The sequence below is a fragment of the Balaenoptera musculus genome, chromosome 3, assembly GCF_009873245.2.
Source record: "Balaenoptera musculus isolate JJ_BM4_2016_0621 chromosome 3, mBalMus1.pri.v3, whole genome shotgun sequence".
Lineage (NCBI taxonomy): Eukaryota > Metazoa > Chordata > Mammalia > Artiodactyla > Balaenopteridae > Balaenoptera > Balaenoptera musculus.
This window is the reverse complement of record NC_045787.1, coordinates 161,372,716-161,388,998: the sequence shown is the minus strand read 5'-3', so window position 1 is coordinate 161,388,998 and position 16,283 is coordinate 161,372,716. Positions and strand designations below refer to the sequence as shown.

Genomic DNA, 16,283 nt, shown 5'->3' with positions numbered 1-16,283 from the left:
AGTTGCACCAGCCTCAGCCTCCATGCAGCTACTCTCCCTGCAACGCCGCCTGGGGTGGGGGGGTGTCCATGGTAGACAGTGACGGGTGATTGGCAGGGGCCTCCCCTGCCACTGGGCTCAAACCCTGGAAGCTCACTACCCAGGAAATTTAAAACCAAGTTAATCCCCAGCCCCCAGCCCTCCCACTCACCAGGGACAGAGCCTTGGCTGTTCTGGGCCCCCACCTGATAGCAGCCTCCAACGTCTGGGGAGTCTGATAATGCTTGGCTTGGCAGGGAGTTCATGCCAAGTCCCGCCATCAGCACAGTTGCTGCTGTTTATGGGGAAGGGGAGAGCTGCAAGGTCCTGGTCAGGGGCAAGGGGGTCTTGAAGCTCCTTCCCAGAATCCCCATTCTGCCTGTCACCCCTTCTCCAGGAAGGTAACTGAGAACAGGCTCCAAGTTTCTCCTTCTTTGGGAACCCAGTGCCTCACTTTGCCCAATCCCTGAACCCCCAGCCCCTGAACCCCCAGCCCCTGAACATCTGATTGCCTTTGGATACAGGATCATTCTTTATGGCTCAGCCCCAAACAGGCCTAGGCAAAGTCTGTTCCCCCAGAAACGGTGACCCCCGCCTTTGCCTGCCCCTTATCAGGGGCTGCAGCCAATCAGCTGAGAGCAGAGAGGAGCCCTCCAAGGGGCCATCAGAGCCTCAGAGCCCACGAGGCCGCCAAAGGAGAGGAGGCCTGAGCCCCAGGGTGGGCACCAGCCAGCCATGGCTGCAGCGGAGACCGCCTTGCCCTCCATCAGCACGCTGACCACCCTGGGCCCCTTCTTGGACACACAGGAAGACTTCCTCAAGGTGGGGCCAGTGGGGTCTAGATGGGCTGCCAGGGGTTCCGGGCCCAGGCCACAGAGCTGGGGGATCAGGTCTGAATCTTGCCTTGGAATTCAGAGACCTGGTCAGCGCTGGGTGTCCTCAGTGCAGGCCAGGGGTCTGAACTTGGTCTAAGGGCCTATTTCTGTCATAGAAAACTGAGGCTGGGAACTGAACAACTCAGGGATCTAGGCTCAGTGAGACACCCCCAGATAGATATCAGAGGGAAATGGCAGATGTGTCTAGGGGACATCCAGGAATTAATCTTGGAATTAATCTTGTTGGGGGACAGGGAAGAAGAGGAAGATTCCTGGGGGAAACTGAGGCAAGGCTGAGCCTCCCCCAGCCTTCCATTCTTGGCTCTGCCGCCCCTTCCCCCGTGCCTGAGCGTGGCTTCAGATAATGTAAGCCTTATCTCCTGTCTCCAGCCTGACAGACAGACCTCTGTCTCTGGAGCTGAGGTGGTGGGGGGAGGGGGGGAAGGGCAATGTGAGGGACAGACTGACACGACAGACAAGCAAGCAAGACCCCTTTATTGAGCCCCTAGCCAGTCTGCCCCCATCAGGGCATCCGGCCCCCACCGTCTCCGGGCAGGATACCCTGGTGTCCACTGAAGCTTCGTGCTACCGGCTCCCTCCCACAGTGGTGGCGCTCTGAAGAGGTGCAGGACTTGGGCCCAGGCCCCCCCGACCCCACAGGGCCACCCCTCCACGTGAGGCCTGAGTTGGAGGACACGCCCGGGGAGGACGAAGACGATGAGAGGGACGCGGCTACCCCCTGGGACCTGGATCTCCTACTCACCAACTTTCCGTGCCCAGAGCCGGGCAGCGCGCCCCAGACCTGCGTCCCCCAGACTTGCGCTCTGGCGCCTGGCGAAGGTTCCGGGGTGCAATTCCCACTGCCGCCCGAGACTCTGGGCGCGTACGCGGGCAGCCCGGGGCTGGTGGCTGGGCTCTTGGGTCCCGAGGACCACCCGGGCTGGGCGCGCCCGGCCCCACGAACCCCGGCTCCCGATGCCTTCGTGGGCCCAGCCCTGATTCCAGCCCCCGAGCCCAAGGCGCTGCCGCTGCAGCCGATGTACCCGGGACCGGGTGCGGGTTCCTCCGGCAGCTACTTCCCCCGGACGGGGCTTTCAGTGCCTGCAGCGCCGGGAGCCCCCTACGGGCTGCTGTCCGGGTACCCTGCGCTGTACCCGATGCCGCAGTACCAAGGGCACTTCCAGCTCTTCCGCGGGCTCCAGGCTCCGGCGCCCGGTCCCGCCACGCCCCACTCCTTCCTGAGTTGTCTAGGGCCCGGGACGACGGGTGCAGGACTCGGGGGGACCACAGGAGACCCAGGAGGGACCGCGGAGGCCGCGCCATCCAAGCGCAGCAGGCGATCGTGGGCGCGCAAGAGGCAGGCTGCGCACACGTGCACGCACCCGGGCTGCGGCAAGAGCTACACCAAGAGCTCTCACCTGAAGGCGCATCTACGCACGCACACAGGTGAGGGGGCGGGGCCCGGTGCAGGGGCGGGGCTGGGTGGGACCTTGGGAGCCAAGAGCTGCAGAGGAGCTGGAAACCCGGAGCAAGGGGCGGGGCTAAAGCAAAGTCTCGGAGAAAAAGGCTGGGCAGAAGGAGCTGGGGACGAGTCTGGAATATCAGGAGCCGGATGGGAAGTAGTGCGGAAGGCATATGGGGACGGAGAGAGGACATGGAAAAGCTGGGAAGCATTTCAGGGAACCGAGGGCTAAGACCTGGGCCAGGGACGGGCCGAAGAGCAGAAAGCCAGGCAAGCTGTGTAGGGGCCGGGGCTACAGGAGGGACTGAGGGGAGAGGACAGCTCGAAATACCAGGGGGGGCGGCCAAAGACCCAGGGTTCAGGTTTGGGTCAAGCGGGAGCGGAGTTAGGTGTTCTGGGGCGGTAGCCAGGAGTATAAAGAGTGGGTTGCTTGGTTAGACTGTAGGGGGCGTGCTGGAGCTCAGGAGAGTTAGTTTCAGGGGCCCAGACGCAGAGGCCGGTCCTGGAGAGCAAAGGGAAATGGCTGGGAAATACAGGAGGGTAGGCATAGGAGGAGAAGCCGGGTCCCAAGGAGCCAAAGACAGGGGAGGGGACGTGGAACAGAGGCGGGGTGGAGGAGGAATGAGGCCTATGCATAGGGGTCCGCACAGAGGATGGGGCCACGTGTACAGACGCGTCCAGGAACGCAGGGAGGAGGGGCCAGGTCTAGCAGGGGGAGAGCATACTCACTGGGGACAGGGCCTGGAACACCAGGTGGATTTCGGGGCTCAAGGGCCAAGGCCAGGGGCAGGATTGGGCAGCAGCTTGAGGGTCCCCTGGTGCAAAGGAGGGGCTGGGACATAGGGGCAGTGCCAAAGGACAAAGATTGTGACGGCATTAGGACGCAGGGGCAGGGTACCGGGCACAGGAAGTAGGGCTAGTAGTGTAGAGGGCGCGACTTGTGACCAGGAAATGAAAAGGGGCCTGGCGCCAGCAAGAACAGAAGAAGAAGGGTCGGGGTAGCAGAGGCCAGCCCTGAGTGCAGATTCAGACCCTTCCCGAGAGTGTCTCCTTCGATTTCACGACCTAGGCGCCTCACTTGCCTCACCCTAGTCCCGGCCAAGGCTAGGAGGGAGGACTCTGGGACCAGGTGTGGGGGACAGTGGCTCTCAAGGGTTCCTCATCCCCCCAGGGGAGAAGCCATACGCCTGCACGTGGGATGGCTGTGGCTGGAGGTTCGCGCGCTCCGACGAGCTGACCCGTCACTACCGAAAGCACACCGGTCAGCGTCCCTTCCGCTGCCAGCTCTGTTCGCGTGCTTTTTCGCGCTCGGATCATCTGGCCTTGCACATGAAGCGTCATCTTTGAGCCCCGCCCCGGCACTTGGACCTTTTCTGGGGACTGGGGTTAGAACAAGAACGGACCCAGGCACTGTGGTTTTCCCTCGGATGAACCCTCGTCCGGACTCTTGGTCCCACAGATCCACCAAGGACTGGCCCATAGACAGACCTGGGGGAGCCTCCAGCAGAAGTTCCCACATGTCCTTGGCCACAGGGAGCCACAGTCACACACGGTCATGTAGACCGAGCGAGATAGGCCTCAAAATAAACGGACTCAGGTGGATACTTAGATACTTCTGACAAAGAGACAGACCCTCAGAGAGCTGGACCATCAGACCAGCTCACAGGTGGCCCTAGACAACAGAGGCGTTGTAGGGTGAGGCTTCCCAGAGACGCTGGTTCTAGAAGAAGGCTTCACACTGTGACTCCTGAAGCTCCACATAGTGGCTGGCATTGATGTGAATGGTTATGGGTCTCGTAAAAATGCTCCTCCCAGATAAAGCTTCAGTGTTGGTCTGAATTTGTGGGTTTTGGGTGTGGAAGTTGGGAGGAAGCTTAACCCCAGAGGTGATATTGGGGAGCTATACACACACTCACACCCTCCTCTCCTAAAACTGGGCAACCCTCCTCAGGCACTTGCAGCCCGTCCTTCCCCCACCCCAAGGTCAGGCTACATTGTCCCTGCCTCCTGCCTCGAAACCCAGGGACATTCACAGGGACCATCTTCCTCCACTTAAGAATCCTCAGCCCGGGGGCTTCCCTAGTGGCACAGTGATTAAGAATCTGCCTGCCAATGCAGGGGACACGGGTTCGAACCCTGGTCGGGGAAGATCCCACATGCCGCGGAGCAACTAAGCCCAAGGGCCACAGCTACTGAGCCTGCGCTCTAGAGCCCGCGAGCCACAACTACCGAGCCTGCGTGCTGCAACTATTGAAGCCCGCACGCCTAGAGCAGGTGCCCCGCAACGAAAAGCCATCGCAATGAGAAGCCCGCGCTCGGCAACGAAGAGTAGCCCCCGCTCACCGCAACTAGAGTAAAGCCCACGCGCAGCAACGAAAAACCCAACGCAGCCAAAAAAAAAAAAAAAAAATCCTCAGCCGGGTCCCAGAGCCCCGTCATCCTTCACCCTGTCATCATCCAAAGTGACCCCTTGGCTAGCTCAGCGGCGGTGGCGGGGGGGTGGGGGGAACATGCAGAATGAAAAGGGGGAGGACCAGGAGGGCAAGCGCCCTTTGAGGTAGCAAAGGCCACGAGATTTGGACCTCAGGCTGTGAGGCAGGAAAGGAAAAAAAAAAAATCCAAATTTGCCTCTGACGGAGAAGCCAGGGGAGGAGCGAGGTTCAGTGAAAGAGTGTTGATTGGGATTAGCCAGCATTGAAAGAGACGGAGGCAGGGCCTACTGGAGGGACGTGGGCTGTGATTGGCCAGGAGTAGAGCCGGAGGCCGGACACTGGAAACCACCTGGCCATGAGACGCCATGTCTGGGCCGAGCCAGAGGATGGAGCCTATCAGGGACTAGTCTGCCGGAAGCAGGAGGAGGCCCCAGGCTGGCCGGGTCGGGGGGCGGAGCCTGCAGGGAGCGACTGCCCCGAAGAAAGCCGAGCCCCTTGGAGGATCCTTGACTACCTATTCAAATCTCTGCTTCTCACCTCGCGGGCGGAGTCTGCATCCTCGTGATGTCTGGGCCTGGGTTCCCCGGCGGGTTTGGGGAAGTGAAAGTCACCAGAGGCCGGGTCTGGTCCAGCTCGTGACCCCGCGCCTTGCGGTCCCGACACAGATTTCTAGACCCCAGCTAGCGCTCTGAGCTCATGGCCGCGCTGAGCTTGCTGCTATTGGCCGCGCTGCTCTGGGTCCCTGTAGGGACCCTGACCTGCTACGGGGACTCGGGGCAGCCTGTGGACTGGTGAGTGCGCGGGAGCCGACTATCCCTCCAGGGCCGCACTGGGGATTGCTGCGTTCCTAGGTGAAGACTGGGGTTCCTTCTCTTCTTCCTCTATTCTGTCCTTTTCCTAACCTCCAGGTTCGTCGTCTACAAGCTGCCGGCCCACAGCGGGCCCGGAGATGCGGCGCAGAGAGGGCTGCGGTACAAGTACTTAGATGAAGACTCAGGGGGCTGGCGCGACGGTGCGGGGCTCATCAGCAGCCCCACGGGGGCCGTGGGCCGCAGCCTGCTGCCGCTGTACCGAAACACCACCAGCCAGGTGAAGACGCCCCCGGCAGAACCTGGGGTGGGACTCTAGGGTGGGCCCGACTTGTGGGAACCTTCAAGTTGCCCCTGTCCATCTTCCCCAGCTCGCCTTTCTACTCTACAATGACCAACCGCCTCAATCCAGCGGGTCTCAGGACTCTTCCAGCCGTGGGCACACGAAAGGTGAGGCCAGACTGGGGACTGGGGAAGAGTTCTGGTTTCCCTGTGCATTTCCCCCAGCTAACCCATAAGTTGCCAGGGGGGTGAGGGTGGGCTGCTCTGTCAGGCCCTAGCCATCTGTTTCCTTATTTTAAATCAACATTGTCCTTCCTCTGGACTAAGATAATCGATGGCTGTGGAAACTGAGCTCAGCAGTGGTCCTGACACTGCCCACTGCCCACTGGTCCTGTGGTCCAGGCCCCCTACAGACTGAGTGTTCCTGGGTTGCACGTGTGCTTGTTGGGATGCCTCAAGCAGTCCCCCTGATCTCCAATTTCTGGTTCAGGTGTGCTGCTCCTGGACCAAGAAGGGGGCTTCTGGTTGATCCACAGCGTTCCGAACTTCCCTCCACCTGCCTCCTCTGCTGCGTACAGCTGGCCTCCTAGTGCCCAGAACTATGGGCAGACCCTGATCTGTGTATCTTTTCCTCTCACCCAGTTCCTGAATATCAGTGAGTGGAGACAGGGAGGCAGGGTGAGTCCCTTATTCCCAGGCTAGAATCTTGGAACAGTCACTCATTTTCTTCTCCCCTTGCCCTCCAGGCAGACAGCTGACCTACACCTACCCCCTCGTGTATGACCATAGGCTGGAAGGGGACTTCGCCCAGAAATTCCACCTGGAGGAGGTAGTCAAGGGCCATCATGTTCGCCAGGGACCATGGAACAGCAGCATAACACTCACATCAAACAAAGGACACATGTTCCAGAGCTTTGCCAAATTTGGAAACTTTGGAGATGGTGAGCCTTGAGGTTGACAGTTGGAGAACTTTTTCTGCAGAGGGGGTGTCTGGTGTGTCCATGGCTGAGGGCAGGTCATGGTTAGGGACTAGAATACCTTGGAGTCATAATCACATGAGAGGTGAACAACAAATATACCTGTGTTCAAATATTGGTTTCTGGCTGTGTGATACATGATTTAACCAGAGCCTCAACTTACCTTTCTGAAAAATGGGAATAATGGTATCAACTTTAAAGGACTGTCGAGTGACATGATGCATATAAAGCATTTAGTAAGGGCTATTAGTCTTAATGTTATAATTCCCCAGATTGCCAGGAACTGATAACTGAGGAAACAGCTCAGAGAGGGGAAGTGGCCTAGGGAATCCCTAGCAGTGATCCTGACCCTGTCCATGTCCTCTTTCCATCTTCTGCAGACCTGTACTCTGGCTGGTTGGTGGAAGCCCTTGGCAGTGACCTACAGGTCCAGTTCTGGCAAAGATCTCCTGGCATCCTGCCCTCCAACTGCTCTGGCGTCCAGCACGTACTGGATGTGACCCAGATAGCCTTCCCTGGGCTAGCTGGGCCAACCTTCAATGCCACAGAAGACCATTCCAAGTGGTGTGTAGCCCCAGAAAGGCCCTGGGCCTGTGTGGGTGACATGAATCGGAACAAAAGAGAGGAGCACCGGGGTGGGGGCACACTGTGTGCCCAGCTGCCCACCCTCTGGAAGGCCTTCCAGCCTCTGGTGAAGGCGTGGGAGCCCTGTGGAAAGTAGAGCAGGGCCTTCTCTCTAGGAAGTCCAGCAGAGCATATAAGAGCTAAGGCTCAAGGGCCAGTTTGGACTTCAGTTTGAATCTATTTAGTCTCTTCCTATTTGTTTGGCCTTGATCATGTGCCTTAACCTCTCTGTGACTCAATCTACTCATCTGCAAAATGGGAATCATAACACCTTACTCAGGATTGTCGAGGAATAAAAAGAAATTGGTAAATGAGGCTGTTAATCTTTTCTTCAGGTGGGCACTGGGACTCAGAACAGCACTGCAGTTTGCTGAGGGTCTGGGGGCAGCTGGCACATAGGTGAGACACAAAGTGGGATCACAAGGAAGGGCCAACCAAGACTCACCTCCCCTCTTTATGGTAACCAGGACTGGAGTTCCACCCCTCAACAAGCACACAGGCAAGGGGGAGGAAACATGATGTCCTGCCTTGCTAGGGGAGGAGGGGCGAGCTCTAGAAAGCTCACGCAGCACGGACGCACTTTATTTATATGTGTACATATGTATACAGGCGGCTGTACAGCGCAGGGCCAGTGGCTCCCTCTGCTATGGGCCCGGGGGCATGGGGCAGGGCGCCCCTTTTTTGGTCGGGGCTGCTGGGGGCACAGCTTCAGCAGGGCACCGGGAAGTCAGGGCCACCTCAGGCTTGGTGGTGGGGACCAGGAGGGAAGCAGGTGGGGCTGGGGGCCCTGCACTGCTGGGTACATTCTTTGTTAGGGTTTGGGAGGGGGTCTGGGGCTCTGGGGAGAGCTTGGGAGAGGCAGGTTTAGAACGAGGCCCGCTCAGCGTGGTCCGCTCCTCCACCACCTCCAGCACCCAGCGCTCCCGGCCCCGCGGGGCCTCAGGTGCGGGAGGTGCCAGGGGTGCAGATTCCTGCAACCCCTTGGAGTCCACACTTGGGAGTTGCGGCACCTCAGCCTTGGCCCCAGGCCGCACAGGCTCTACGACAATGGGCACCGGGGGCGTGCCTGCTTCGCCGGAGCTGCTGCGCCGGCCCGTCTCGTGTTCCTGCACCGGGCTCAGCGCGGCCTTGGCCACGGCCCTGGCCGCCCCTCCCGCGCCGTCCTCTGTCTGCACGCTCTGGTGTCGCGTGCCGCTGGCGTCCCGCTCCAGGGTCCGGCCCCCGGGGGTCGTCCCGCGGGGCGGGGTGCAGGCCTCGGCGCCACCCGGGGACTCTTTCTCCTTACTCGAAGCCGGCAGCAGCGGGTCCGCGCCCAGGCTCAGGGGCGACTCCTGGCGGCCCAGGCGGCGGACGGCGACCTGCCGGGGCGCGCCGGGACCCTCGACAGGGGGCGTCTCGCCGTCCGACTCGGCGAGGCTATGCAGCGCCAGCTCGCCGTGGAAGTCCTTGCGGAAATCCGGGTGGCCCACCTCGAGGCTGTGTTTGCGCAGCGCGCCCTTCTTGTCGGCGCCCAGCGAGGCTCCCAGCTTCTCCGCCGACTGCACGCGTTTGAGGAGTGGCGAGCGCGGGGGCTCGGCACTCTTAGGGCGCGGGCGCACCACTGGCGGCGACGAGTGCAGCTTGGCCGGAAAGCTCTGCGTCGTGTGAGAGCTGCCCACCGTGTGGCCCGGCAGCGGCGGCGGCGACGCCTGTGTCGGGGACGGCGTGTGCGCTAGCGGCGACAGCGGGATGTTGCCGGCCGACTTGCAGCGCGCAGAGCGGTACTGGCGGTGCAGCTTCGGCGACAGGCCGTGCAGCGTGCTGGGCCGGATGTGGTGCGACGCCGACGACGCTGGCGAGTTGGGCGTGCTCGAGGCCGGCGAGCTGCTCTGGGACGAGGCGCCTGCGGACGGGCGAGAGAGGACGATGAGCGCCGCGGGCGCCGCCAGGGCACCGCCCCGCCACCGCGCGCAGCTCGGCCCCCGCGCAGGCTCAGGGCCTACCTAGGTAGGCGGAGTCAGGCGTGGAGCGGTAGCTGTGGGTGGGCGAGCGCGCCGGCAGTCCGTGCGTGGGCGAGCCCGGGAGGCTGTCGCTGGACGACAGCGAACGGTTCAACGACGACAGAGAGCGGCTAGTGTGCAGCAGGTTCGACTGCTTCGTTATCTTGCGGAAGAGGGAGCTACGCTTCTTGCTGGAGGACAAGGAGGGGACCACCTTCCCTAGACCAGACTCCAGAGCTCCCGGCTCCTCCCACTTCAGGACTTCAAGGTACCTCCTGGAACCACCCACCCTTTCTGACCCCTCCCTCTTCAGCTACAACACAGTTCCAGACCAAAGAACTTCCTTTAGCTCCGTCCCACTTGGCTCCTCCCACCTCAGGTCTACCCATTCCTTTCTGACCACTCACAGTCCAAGCTGGAAACACCCATTAAAACAGAACCAACCTTTTCTTGCCCCGCCCACCTGTCTAGCCCCTCCCTCTCCAACTAAACCCACCTATCAGAGTGGGAAGAAATTCACTGGACTCAGCCAGGCTTCTCAAATCCCCACTCACTCCTTGTCCAGGTCAAACCCACTGATCAAAACAGAAAACTCTCCTGGCTCCACCCACCTCTCCTAGTTCCTCCTACATATAAGGGAAGAAATTATTTCTACTGGCCTGGCGTACACATCCCAGATAGAAATCTCTTCTCCTGGCCCCTCTCAGTCGCCTAAATATAATGCATCCGGCAAGGCAGAATCATCTCCTGGACGGCACCCTCTTAGTCCACATCTGCTGGCTCAGCTCTGCTCCCAGTGCCTTTCCTTCAGCCTAGGAGCTTGGTACATCCTCCTTTCCTGACTCCTCCCGCTTTCCCAGTCCCTCCTTCTCTGTTGTCTTGGTTTTGCTCTTCACTTGGTGGCCCCGGCCACCTTCCCTGTGAATGTCCCTTCTCCTGTCCTCACCTATGCCTCTCCCACGTAAGCCCTGGCCATCGCTCATAAACTGGAGTGTTCCAGGGGCCTGCTGTTTATAGCCCCGCCCACTGCACTTGGCCCCACCCACCTCTCCTGGCCCTCCTTGGCAGAGGGCCGCTTGTTCCTCCGAGCCATTTTGGCCTTGTAGCTGCTGCGCCGCGCAGGGCCGATGCGGATGGAGGTATTTTCGAAGGGCGTGGTGGTCACGGCTACTTTGTTGCCACTCTGGGGGAAGAAAGGGGGAAAGTTCTCTGCTGGAAGCTGCTCTGGCAACTCCAACTTCCCGGGATCTCCCCCATCCTTCGCCCCACCCCCACCGCAAGACAGTTGGCTCTCTCCCATGGACTCACCTTAAGGATCAGCTCGACGACCTCAGGATGCACCATGCCATGCACAGGCTCCCCGTTCACGTGGGTGATGAGGTCCCCGGCACAGAGCCCTGCCTCCTGGGCTGGGCCCCCCTCCTCCACGTGCTGGGGATAGGGAACCCCACAGGAGCAGAATTAACAGGATTGGTAACAAGGAAAGCTCCCTAAGCTTATGTGCCAGACACCTAGCTCTGCAGGCACGGTAATCTTCATAACTGTTTATGAAATAACAATTATTCTCCCCAGTTTACAAATGAAGAAACTGAGAGTCAGAGAGGAAAAGTTACAGAGGAAGGTCACAGAGGAGTCTCATCCAGGTTGCCTGGTTCCAGAGTTTGAGCTGTCCCTCACCCCTGGGGGGGGGGGGTGTCTCTCTCCCCACCCCCACCGTAGAACACAGGCTCCACCCATGAGCGCTCACCCAGACAATGTGGTGTACACTGTAGACATCTGAGTCACCCATGTAGACGCGGATGGCACGCAGTGTGAAGCCATACTTCTTGCCCGAGCGTTGGATGGTGATGGGGGAGCGAAGACCACTGACAGCTGGCGAGTAGTCCCGACTTGGTGAGGAGTCCCGTGAGGACGGGTTGGAGGAGAGAGATCGTGGGGACATGGGGCTGGCCAAGGGTGAGCTTCCATGGGGGTCCACTGCAGACACAGACCCATGGTCAGAGGTCAAAGCCAACAGACACAGCTCTCCCTGTGTCTGCTCCTCCCTTCTCCCAAGTCAAAGTTCCAGAGCTCTCACTTGCCCATCCCAGAGCCAGTCACTGTGGACCAGGAAAATGCACCTGGCACCAATGGGGGCAGCCCCTCCCCTGCCAGGCGGGGCCCAGTGTCACCTGCAGGGATCATGACAGACAAGGCAGTGGCCGAGGCTGACTTGATGACTTTGCCCCCAGTTCGAGAAGGCCGCTTCTCTACCGCCGGGTCTCCTGACAGCTGCTGGTGCCGTGCCCGGCGCAGAACCAGGTCATTGGTGGCTCTCACGCCTGATGGGTCCCCGTCCTTCGAGGTTGGACAGAGGTCGCCTGGGCGTGGGCGGTCAGCTGCAACAGAGCAGGTGGGTTAGGGGTCACTCCAAGGTTATAAACTTCTTGCATGCTGTTCCCTCTGCCTGGAATGCTCTTCCCACTTCTCTCCCTTGCTGGATTGTGAATTTCATGGGAGCAGGTAACATGCGTCAGTAACAGCTCCTGACTCAGAGGAGTGCTCAGATACTTTTGTTAACTGACCATGGAATACGGGTCTTCCTCATGTTGATGAGAATCCCAGATTGGAGTGTGAAGAGTACACGAGAACTTGCATAAGCAGTACAGGCTCATTGAACGCTCATATATGGCCCTTGGGGAATTGGGGAAGGCGGCAGGAGGGGGCACTCACTGGCCTCCGGGTCCCCGGCGCTGGGGGTGCCATCCCCTTGAGCTGCCTCCTTGGGGGCCCGCGCATCCAGCGAGCCTGGGGGGTCGGAGCTGGGCCGGGGAGACCTGCGCAGCCGGGCCTCATCCTCGTCCTCTTGGGGGGCGCTGAAGCGGCTGGGCTCCAGCAGCGCCGAGAAACGGCGGCGCGCGCCCAACGGAGGACTGGCCTCCCCCTCCAGGAAGCTGGCCTCGGACGCCGAGAAGCGCTTGCTGCGCAAAGGGGGCGTGGTCAGAGGAGTTACTCCCCTTCGGGTCCAGACCCCAAACCCAAAATCCTGCCCCTGCTCACATCTCCGGGGAGCCCCCTCTCCAGGTCTTCTCGCGCAGGGTCAGGCCACCTAGGCCTTCCCGCTTGCCGGCCACCTTCTCCTCTGGGCCCTTGGCGCTCGGCTCCCGCTTATTGGTCCCCGGTGCTGCCACGGGGGTCTTGGGCTCGTGCTGCGACAGCTGCTCCATACTGCTATACACCTTCAAGGACGGATGAGTGGTGATGGAGGCAAGTCGAGCCCCCAGGTCCCGCCTTCGCTCGCGAACCAATCGAATTCCCGCTACTGGACCCGACCAAACTACGCTCCGCCCCAGTAAAGCCGGGTGCCCCACCCCCCCCAATTCTGGGCCGACCCCGACCACCTACAGTTCTTCAGTTCTGGCCTCACCCCACAAAATTAGGCTCCGACCTATTCTAGACCCTGCCCTGCCCAAGCCCTAAAGAATCGGCTCTCCTTCCTGCCCCGCCTCTCCAGGCCTCGCCCAATTATGTGTGCCCTCGCCCAAGGCAGGTCCTGCACGCCCGCTAAGTGCTGTTCTTCAAAGCGAGACGTTGCTCAGCCTCGCCAAGGCCTGGCCCAGCCCCCACTGCTCATTCTCTCTATCCCCAGGCCCTGACCCCGCCCCGTCCAGATCTAGCCCCGCCCCACTATGGGTCCTCATTTCCACAACTGTCCAGGCTCCCGTTAGATTCCACTCAATGCCAAAGGTCGGTTCCAAGACCATGCTGCCTCCCCTCCCCGCCCCCACCCCGCCCAAGCCTCATCACTCCCAGATCCTCGCCGCCTCAGTAACTTCTCTAGTCTGAGACCTTGGGCCTGGACCCTGCTCCCCATAGCCTCCTCAGCCCCTGGCCACTTCAGGCCCACCTCCATCCCGTACTTAAACACAGGTCCCACCTCCCAACGGTCTCACCGCACCCCTATCCCCGCCTTGCCTCACCTTGCTGAAGCGCGGGGAGCAGGAGGAGAACTGGCGGATCTCCACAGGCTCCTCCTCCGTCGTGTCATCCTCGTCATAGGAGTTCACATGGTGATACCTGTCTGAGCGGGCTGGAGTGGAGGTGTGGGTCGTGACCGCGGGCATGGGTCCACTCCTCAAATCACACTCCCCCGGGAGCCAGGTTCGGGTCCTGCAGGCCCGGCCACGACCCTGCCCCTTTCTCGGATCAGATTTAGGTCCTGCCCCCTCGCTGGGTCCCTGTCCCACTCTCTGAGGCTTCGTCTAGCCTCGCCTCCACGGAGGCCACATCCCCAGATTGCACCGAAGGCGCTCTCCACCCTGGCTCCGCCTCCGCCAGCCCAGGCTCTTGCCTAGTTCCGCGTCCTAGCACCGCCTCGTAACCTAGGTCCAGTCCCAATTTTAGAACTTACTCCTGTCCAGGCCCCACCCCTACCCCAGCTTCCTTTCTTACCTTCCTCTCAGACTGAGCCCCGCCCCTATGCCAAGCCCCGCTCTCGTCACAACTTCAGCCCTCTCCTCTCGTCTAAGGGGCTAGTCTCCTACCCAGCTGGGTCCGAGCCCAGGCCATATGCAAGCGCTCCCTCAAAGGATCCCACACCCTGTGCCCGCTCACTGTCAAAGTAGCTGGTGTCATCCTCGGACTCCAGGTGGGGGATGAACTCGGCCTTCTGCCTCAGCAACCCTGTCCAATCCAGGTCTCGAAAGAAACTGTGCTGCTTCACCTCAAAGGCACCGCCTGGGGAGGAAGGGGTGGAGGGTGTAGGGGAGGGGATTCTCGCGACAGCTATGGCCAGCCAAGCAGCCCAGCTCCCCACCCATTTTCCGGCCCAGGGACACAGCGCTGGGAGCCCTGCTCCCGGACAACAGACTCCCCAGCTCAGATTCTCTGCGACCCCTTACCTGCCCCTAGCCGGCCCAAGGGGTTGGTCTGCAGGAGGCTGGATATTAGGTTCTGGGCATCCGTGGGCAGGGCCTCGTCCCCCTCGGGCCACAGGATGTCATCTGCAGAGCAAGGTGTAGGGCTGGGGTTCGCTTTTGGAGTCCATGAGGCCCTGGGCCAGCCCATGTTTCCGTGCCCCCTGCCTGCCCACCGCGGAGGCACGCACCACTGATGACCTGTCCAAAGAGCTCTTCAGGTGTGTCTCCAAAGAAGGGCACGCAGCCCACCAGGAACTCGTAGAGAATGATGCCCATGGCCCACCAGTCCACCGGTTTGCCATAGCCCTGGCGCAGGATGACCTCGGGTGCGATGTACTCTGGGGTCCCACACACCTGGGGGCAGGACGTCAGCCCACGCCCTGGCCACAGGAGGGGCCTCCCGGGGGAGCAGTGTCCCCCGCCAGGCCCTGGGCCCCACAGTCCTGCCGGGTCACTCCACCCGAAGTGACCCCCACTCCCGCACACACACCTGTTTGTCCAGGAACTCCCGGGCGTCCTTCTCAATGTGGCCCTCATATAGGTTGGTGGTTAGGCTCATAAGCCCCATCTTGGAGAGGCCAAAATCCGTAAGCTTGATGTGCCCCATGGAGGTGATAAGGAGGCTGCAGAAACAAACTGAGGTCTTAGAGGCGAGGACTATCCACTTCACTCCTGGCCCTTCCATGCCCGGGCCTCCCGAGGGGCAGGGAAGGAGTGATGGGAAAGGTCAAGGCTCACTTGTCAGGCTTCAGGTCGCGGTGCACGATGCCATAGTTGTGCAAGTACTCGAGCGCCAGTACTGTCTCAGCGAAGTACATGCGGGCCATCTCCACAGGCAGCGCCCCAATGTTCTTCAGCAGGGTGGCGCAGTCCCCCCCTGGGGGTGAAGGAATAGGCCCACGTGAAGAGGGAGGTACCCCTGGCTCAGAGCTGAGCACTCAACATGCACCATAGTACCAAGTCCCCATCTCACATTGCCCCAATTTTATAGCTAAGGAAAACTGAGGCTTAGATAGGGGTCTCCCTCTCCCCAGCTTGCACAGGGACTGCCCTCTACCAGGCTTCTCTTGTCCTCTTAGCCATTCTCCAATGTCAGTATAATCAGCTGATTTTACGCAGGAGGGGACTGAGACTCAGAGAGAGGTTGGGTCATGCAGGGAGTTGATGGTGGAGGTAAGGTTTGGTTTGGGCCAAGGCTGCCTGCTTATCGACTGAGTTTGGGCCCTTGATCTGGAGTCTCAACCTTGAGGGTCCGGGGCCTTAATATATAAATTACTTGCCCCCACCAGATTTACTGCAAGCAGCATTCATATTTTAGTCTCTCTCGGTGTCCATTTCTCCTTTTTCTTACAAGAGCCAGATTTCCTTCCAGGTTTAACAGCTGAGTCAGCATGTAACCCAAGTTGCGCCAATGACTTTTCCCTCTTTTTTCACAAAGGTTACTAAGTTCATAGAATGTAAACTGGAATCTGTTGGATAGTAACCTCACTATATCAGGGCCTATTTAAAGGGAAGTCCACAGAGCCAAAATATGGAGCGATTACTAATGACATGATTTGAGCACCTAGATACAGCCATTCCTGAAGGTGACATGGATTTTTTTCTATCACAAGTCAATAAATTTCTTTCTTTCCTTTTTTCCTCTTGAGCCAGATTTATCTATGTCAGAAACTGATGAATCAGACTCTTGAAGCCGTGCCCTCTGCAGTGGAAGCATGGAGTCCTAACCACTGGACTGCCAGGGAATCTGAATTTGGCCACCAGATAATCCTGACACACACTTATGCAGAGAATAAAGTGCCCATGTGGCCATGGTCTTCTTGAGCCTTATATCCCTTGTTGCCATCCTCACTATATGAAACAACCTTGTCTCTTTTAGCTTATTTTTCTTGTTTATTGTATGTTTATACAGACTTGAATGTTACCT

General features: G+C 59.8%; 3 protein-coding genes across 4 annotated transcripts in view; 2 read left to right on the top strand and 1 right to left on the bottom strand.

Moving 5' to 3' along the window:
• The first annotated feature begins 708 nt into the window (after positions 1-708).
• On the top strand, positions 709-4,194 carry KLF1 (Kruppel like factor 1). The gene is made up of 3 exons (XM_036848126.1): positions 709-840; positions 1,499-2,339; positions 3,527-4,194. Exons 1-3 carry the CDS (start codon positions 754-756, stop codon positions 3,700-3,702), a joined length of 1,104 nt encoding a protein of 367 aa, XP_036704021.1. The 5' UTR covers positions 709-753; the 3' UTR covers positions 3,703-4,194.
• A 980-nt stretch (positions 4,195-5,174) lies between these two features.
• On the top strand, positions 5,175-7,787 carry DNASE2 (deoxyribonuclease 2, lysosomal). Its single transcript, XM_036845314.1, has 6 exons — positions 5,175-5,578; positions 5,696-5,876; positions 5,968-6,046; positions 6,369-6,533; positions 6,625-6,819; positions 7,236-7,787. Exons 1-6 carry the CDS (start codon positions 5,484-5,486, stop codon positions 7,574-7,576), a joined length of 1,056 nt encoding a protein of 351 aa, XP_036701209.1. The 5' UTR covers positions 5,175-5,483; the 3' UTR covers positions 7,577-7,787.
• Positions 7,788-8,016: 229 nt separating this feature from the next.
• The window catches only part of MAST1 (microtubule associated serine/threonine kinase 1), a 25,758-nt gene continuing 17,491 nt past the window's right edge, over positions 8,017-16,283 (bottom strand). For both annotated transcript variants that reach the window (XM_036849208.1, XM_036849207.1), the window contains 14 exons: positions 15,095-15,233; positions 14,847-14,979; positions 14,545-14,710; positions 14,339-14,440; positions 14,052-14,174; positions 13,418-13,527; positions 12,498-12,676; positions 12,171-12,418; positions 11,630-11,836; positions 11,206-11,435; positions 10,767-10,889; positions 10,505-10,641; positions 9,462-9,649; positions 8,017-9,361 (listed from right to left, as the gene is read on the bottom strand). In XM_036849208.1, coding sequence (XP_036705103.1) covers positions 8,124-9,361; positions 9,462-9,649; positions 10,505-10,641; positions 10,767-10,889; positions 11,206-11,435; positions 11,630-11,836; positions 12,171-12,418; positions 12,498-12,676; positions 13,418-13,527; positions 14,052-14,174; positions 14,339-14,440; positions 14,545-14,710; positions 14,847-14,979; positions 15,095-15,233 — 3,323 coding nt within the window. In that variant the 3' untranslated portion in view covers positions 8,017-8,123. The remainder of the gene's footprint in view (positions 9,362-9,461; positions 9,650-10,504; positions 10,642-10,766; positions 10,890-11,205; positions 11,436-11,629; positions 11,837-12,170; positions 12,419-12,497; positions 12,677-13,417; positions 13,528-14,051; positions 14,175-14,338; positions 14,441-14,544; positions 14,711-14,846; positions 14,980-15,094; positions 15,234-16,283) is intronic.

What these genes read in the sequence shown, in the direction of transcription:
- KLF1 (XM_036848126.1), top strand. Translation starts at nt 754, where the DNA reads ATGGCTGCAGCGGAGACCGCCTTGCCCTCCATCAGCACGCTGACCACC. An exon ending in CACAGGAAGACTTCCTCAAG is followed by an intron (nt 841 to 1,498) that starts GTGGGGCCAGTG and finishes TCCCTCCCACAG; the next exon opens with TGGTGGCGCTCTGAAGAGGT. An exon ending in GCATCTACGCACGCACACAG is followed by an intron (nt 2,340 to 3,526) that starts GTGAGGGGGCGG and finishes TCATCCCCCCAG; the next exon opens with GGGAGAAGCCATACGCCTGC.
- DNASE2 (XM_036845314.1), top strand. Translation starts at nt 5,484, where the DNA reads ATGGCCGCGCTGAGCTTGCTGCTATTGGCCGCGCTGCTCTGGGTCCCT. An exon ending in ACCGAAACACCACCAGCCAG is followed by an intron (nt 5,877 to 5,967) that starts GTGAAGACGCCC and finishes CATCTTCCCCAG; the next exon opens with CTCGCCTTTCTACTCTACAA. An exon ending in CACCCAGTTCCTGAATATCA is followed by an intron (nt 6,534 to 6,624) that starts GTGAGTGGAGAC and finishes CTTGCCCTCCAG; the next exon opens with GCAGACAGCTGACCTACACC.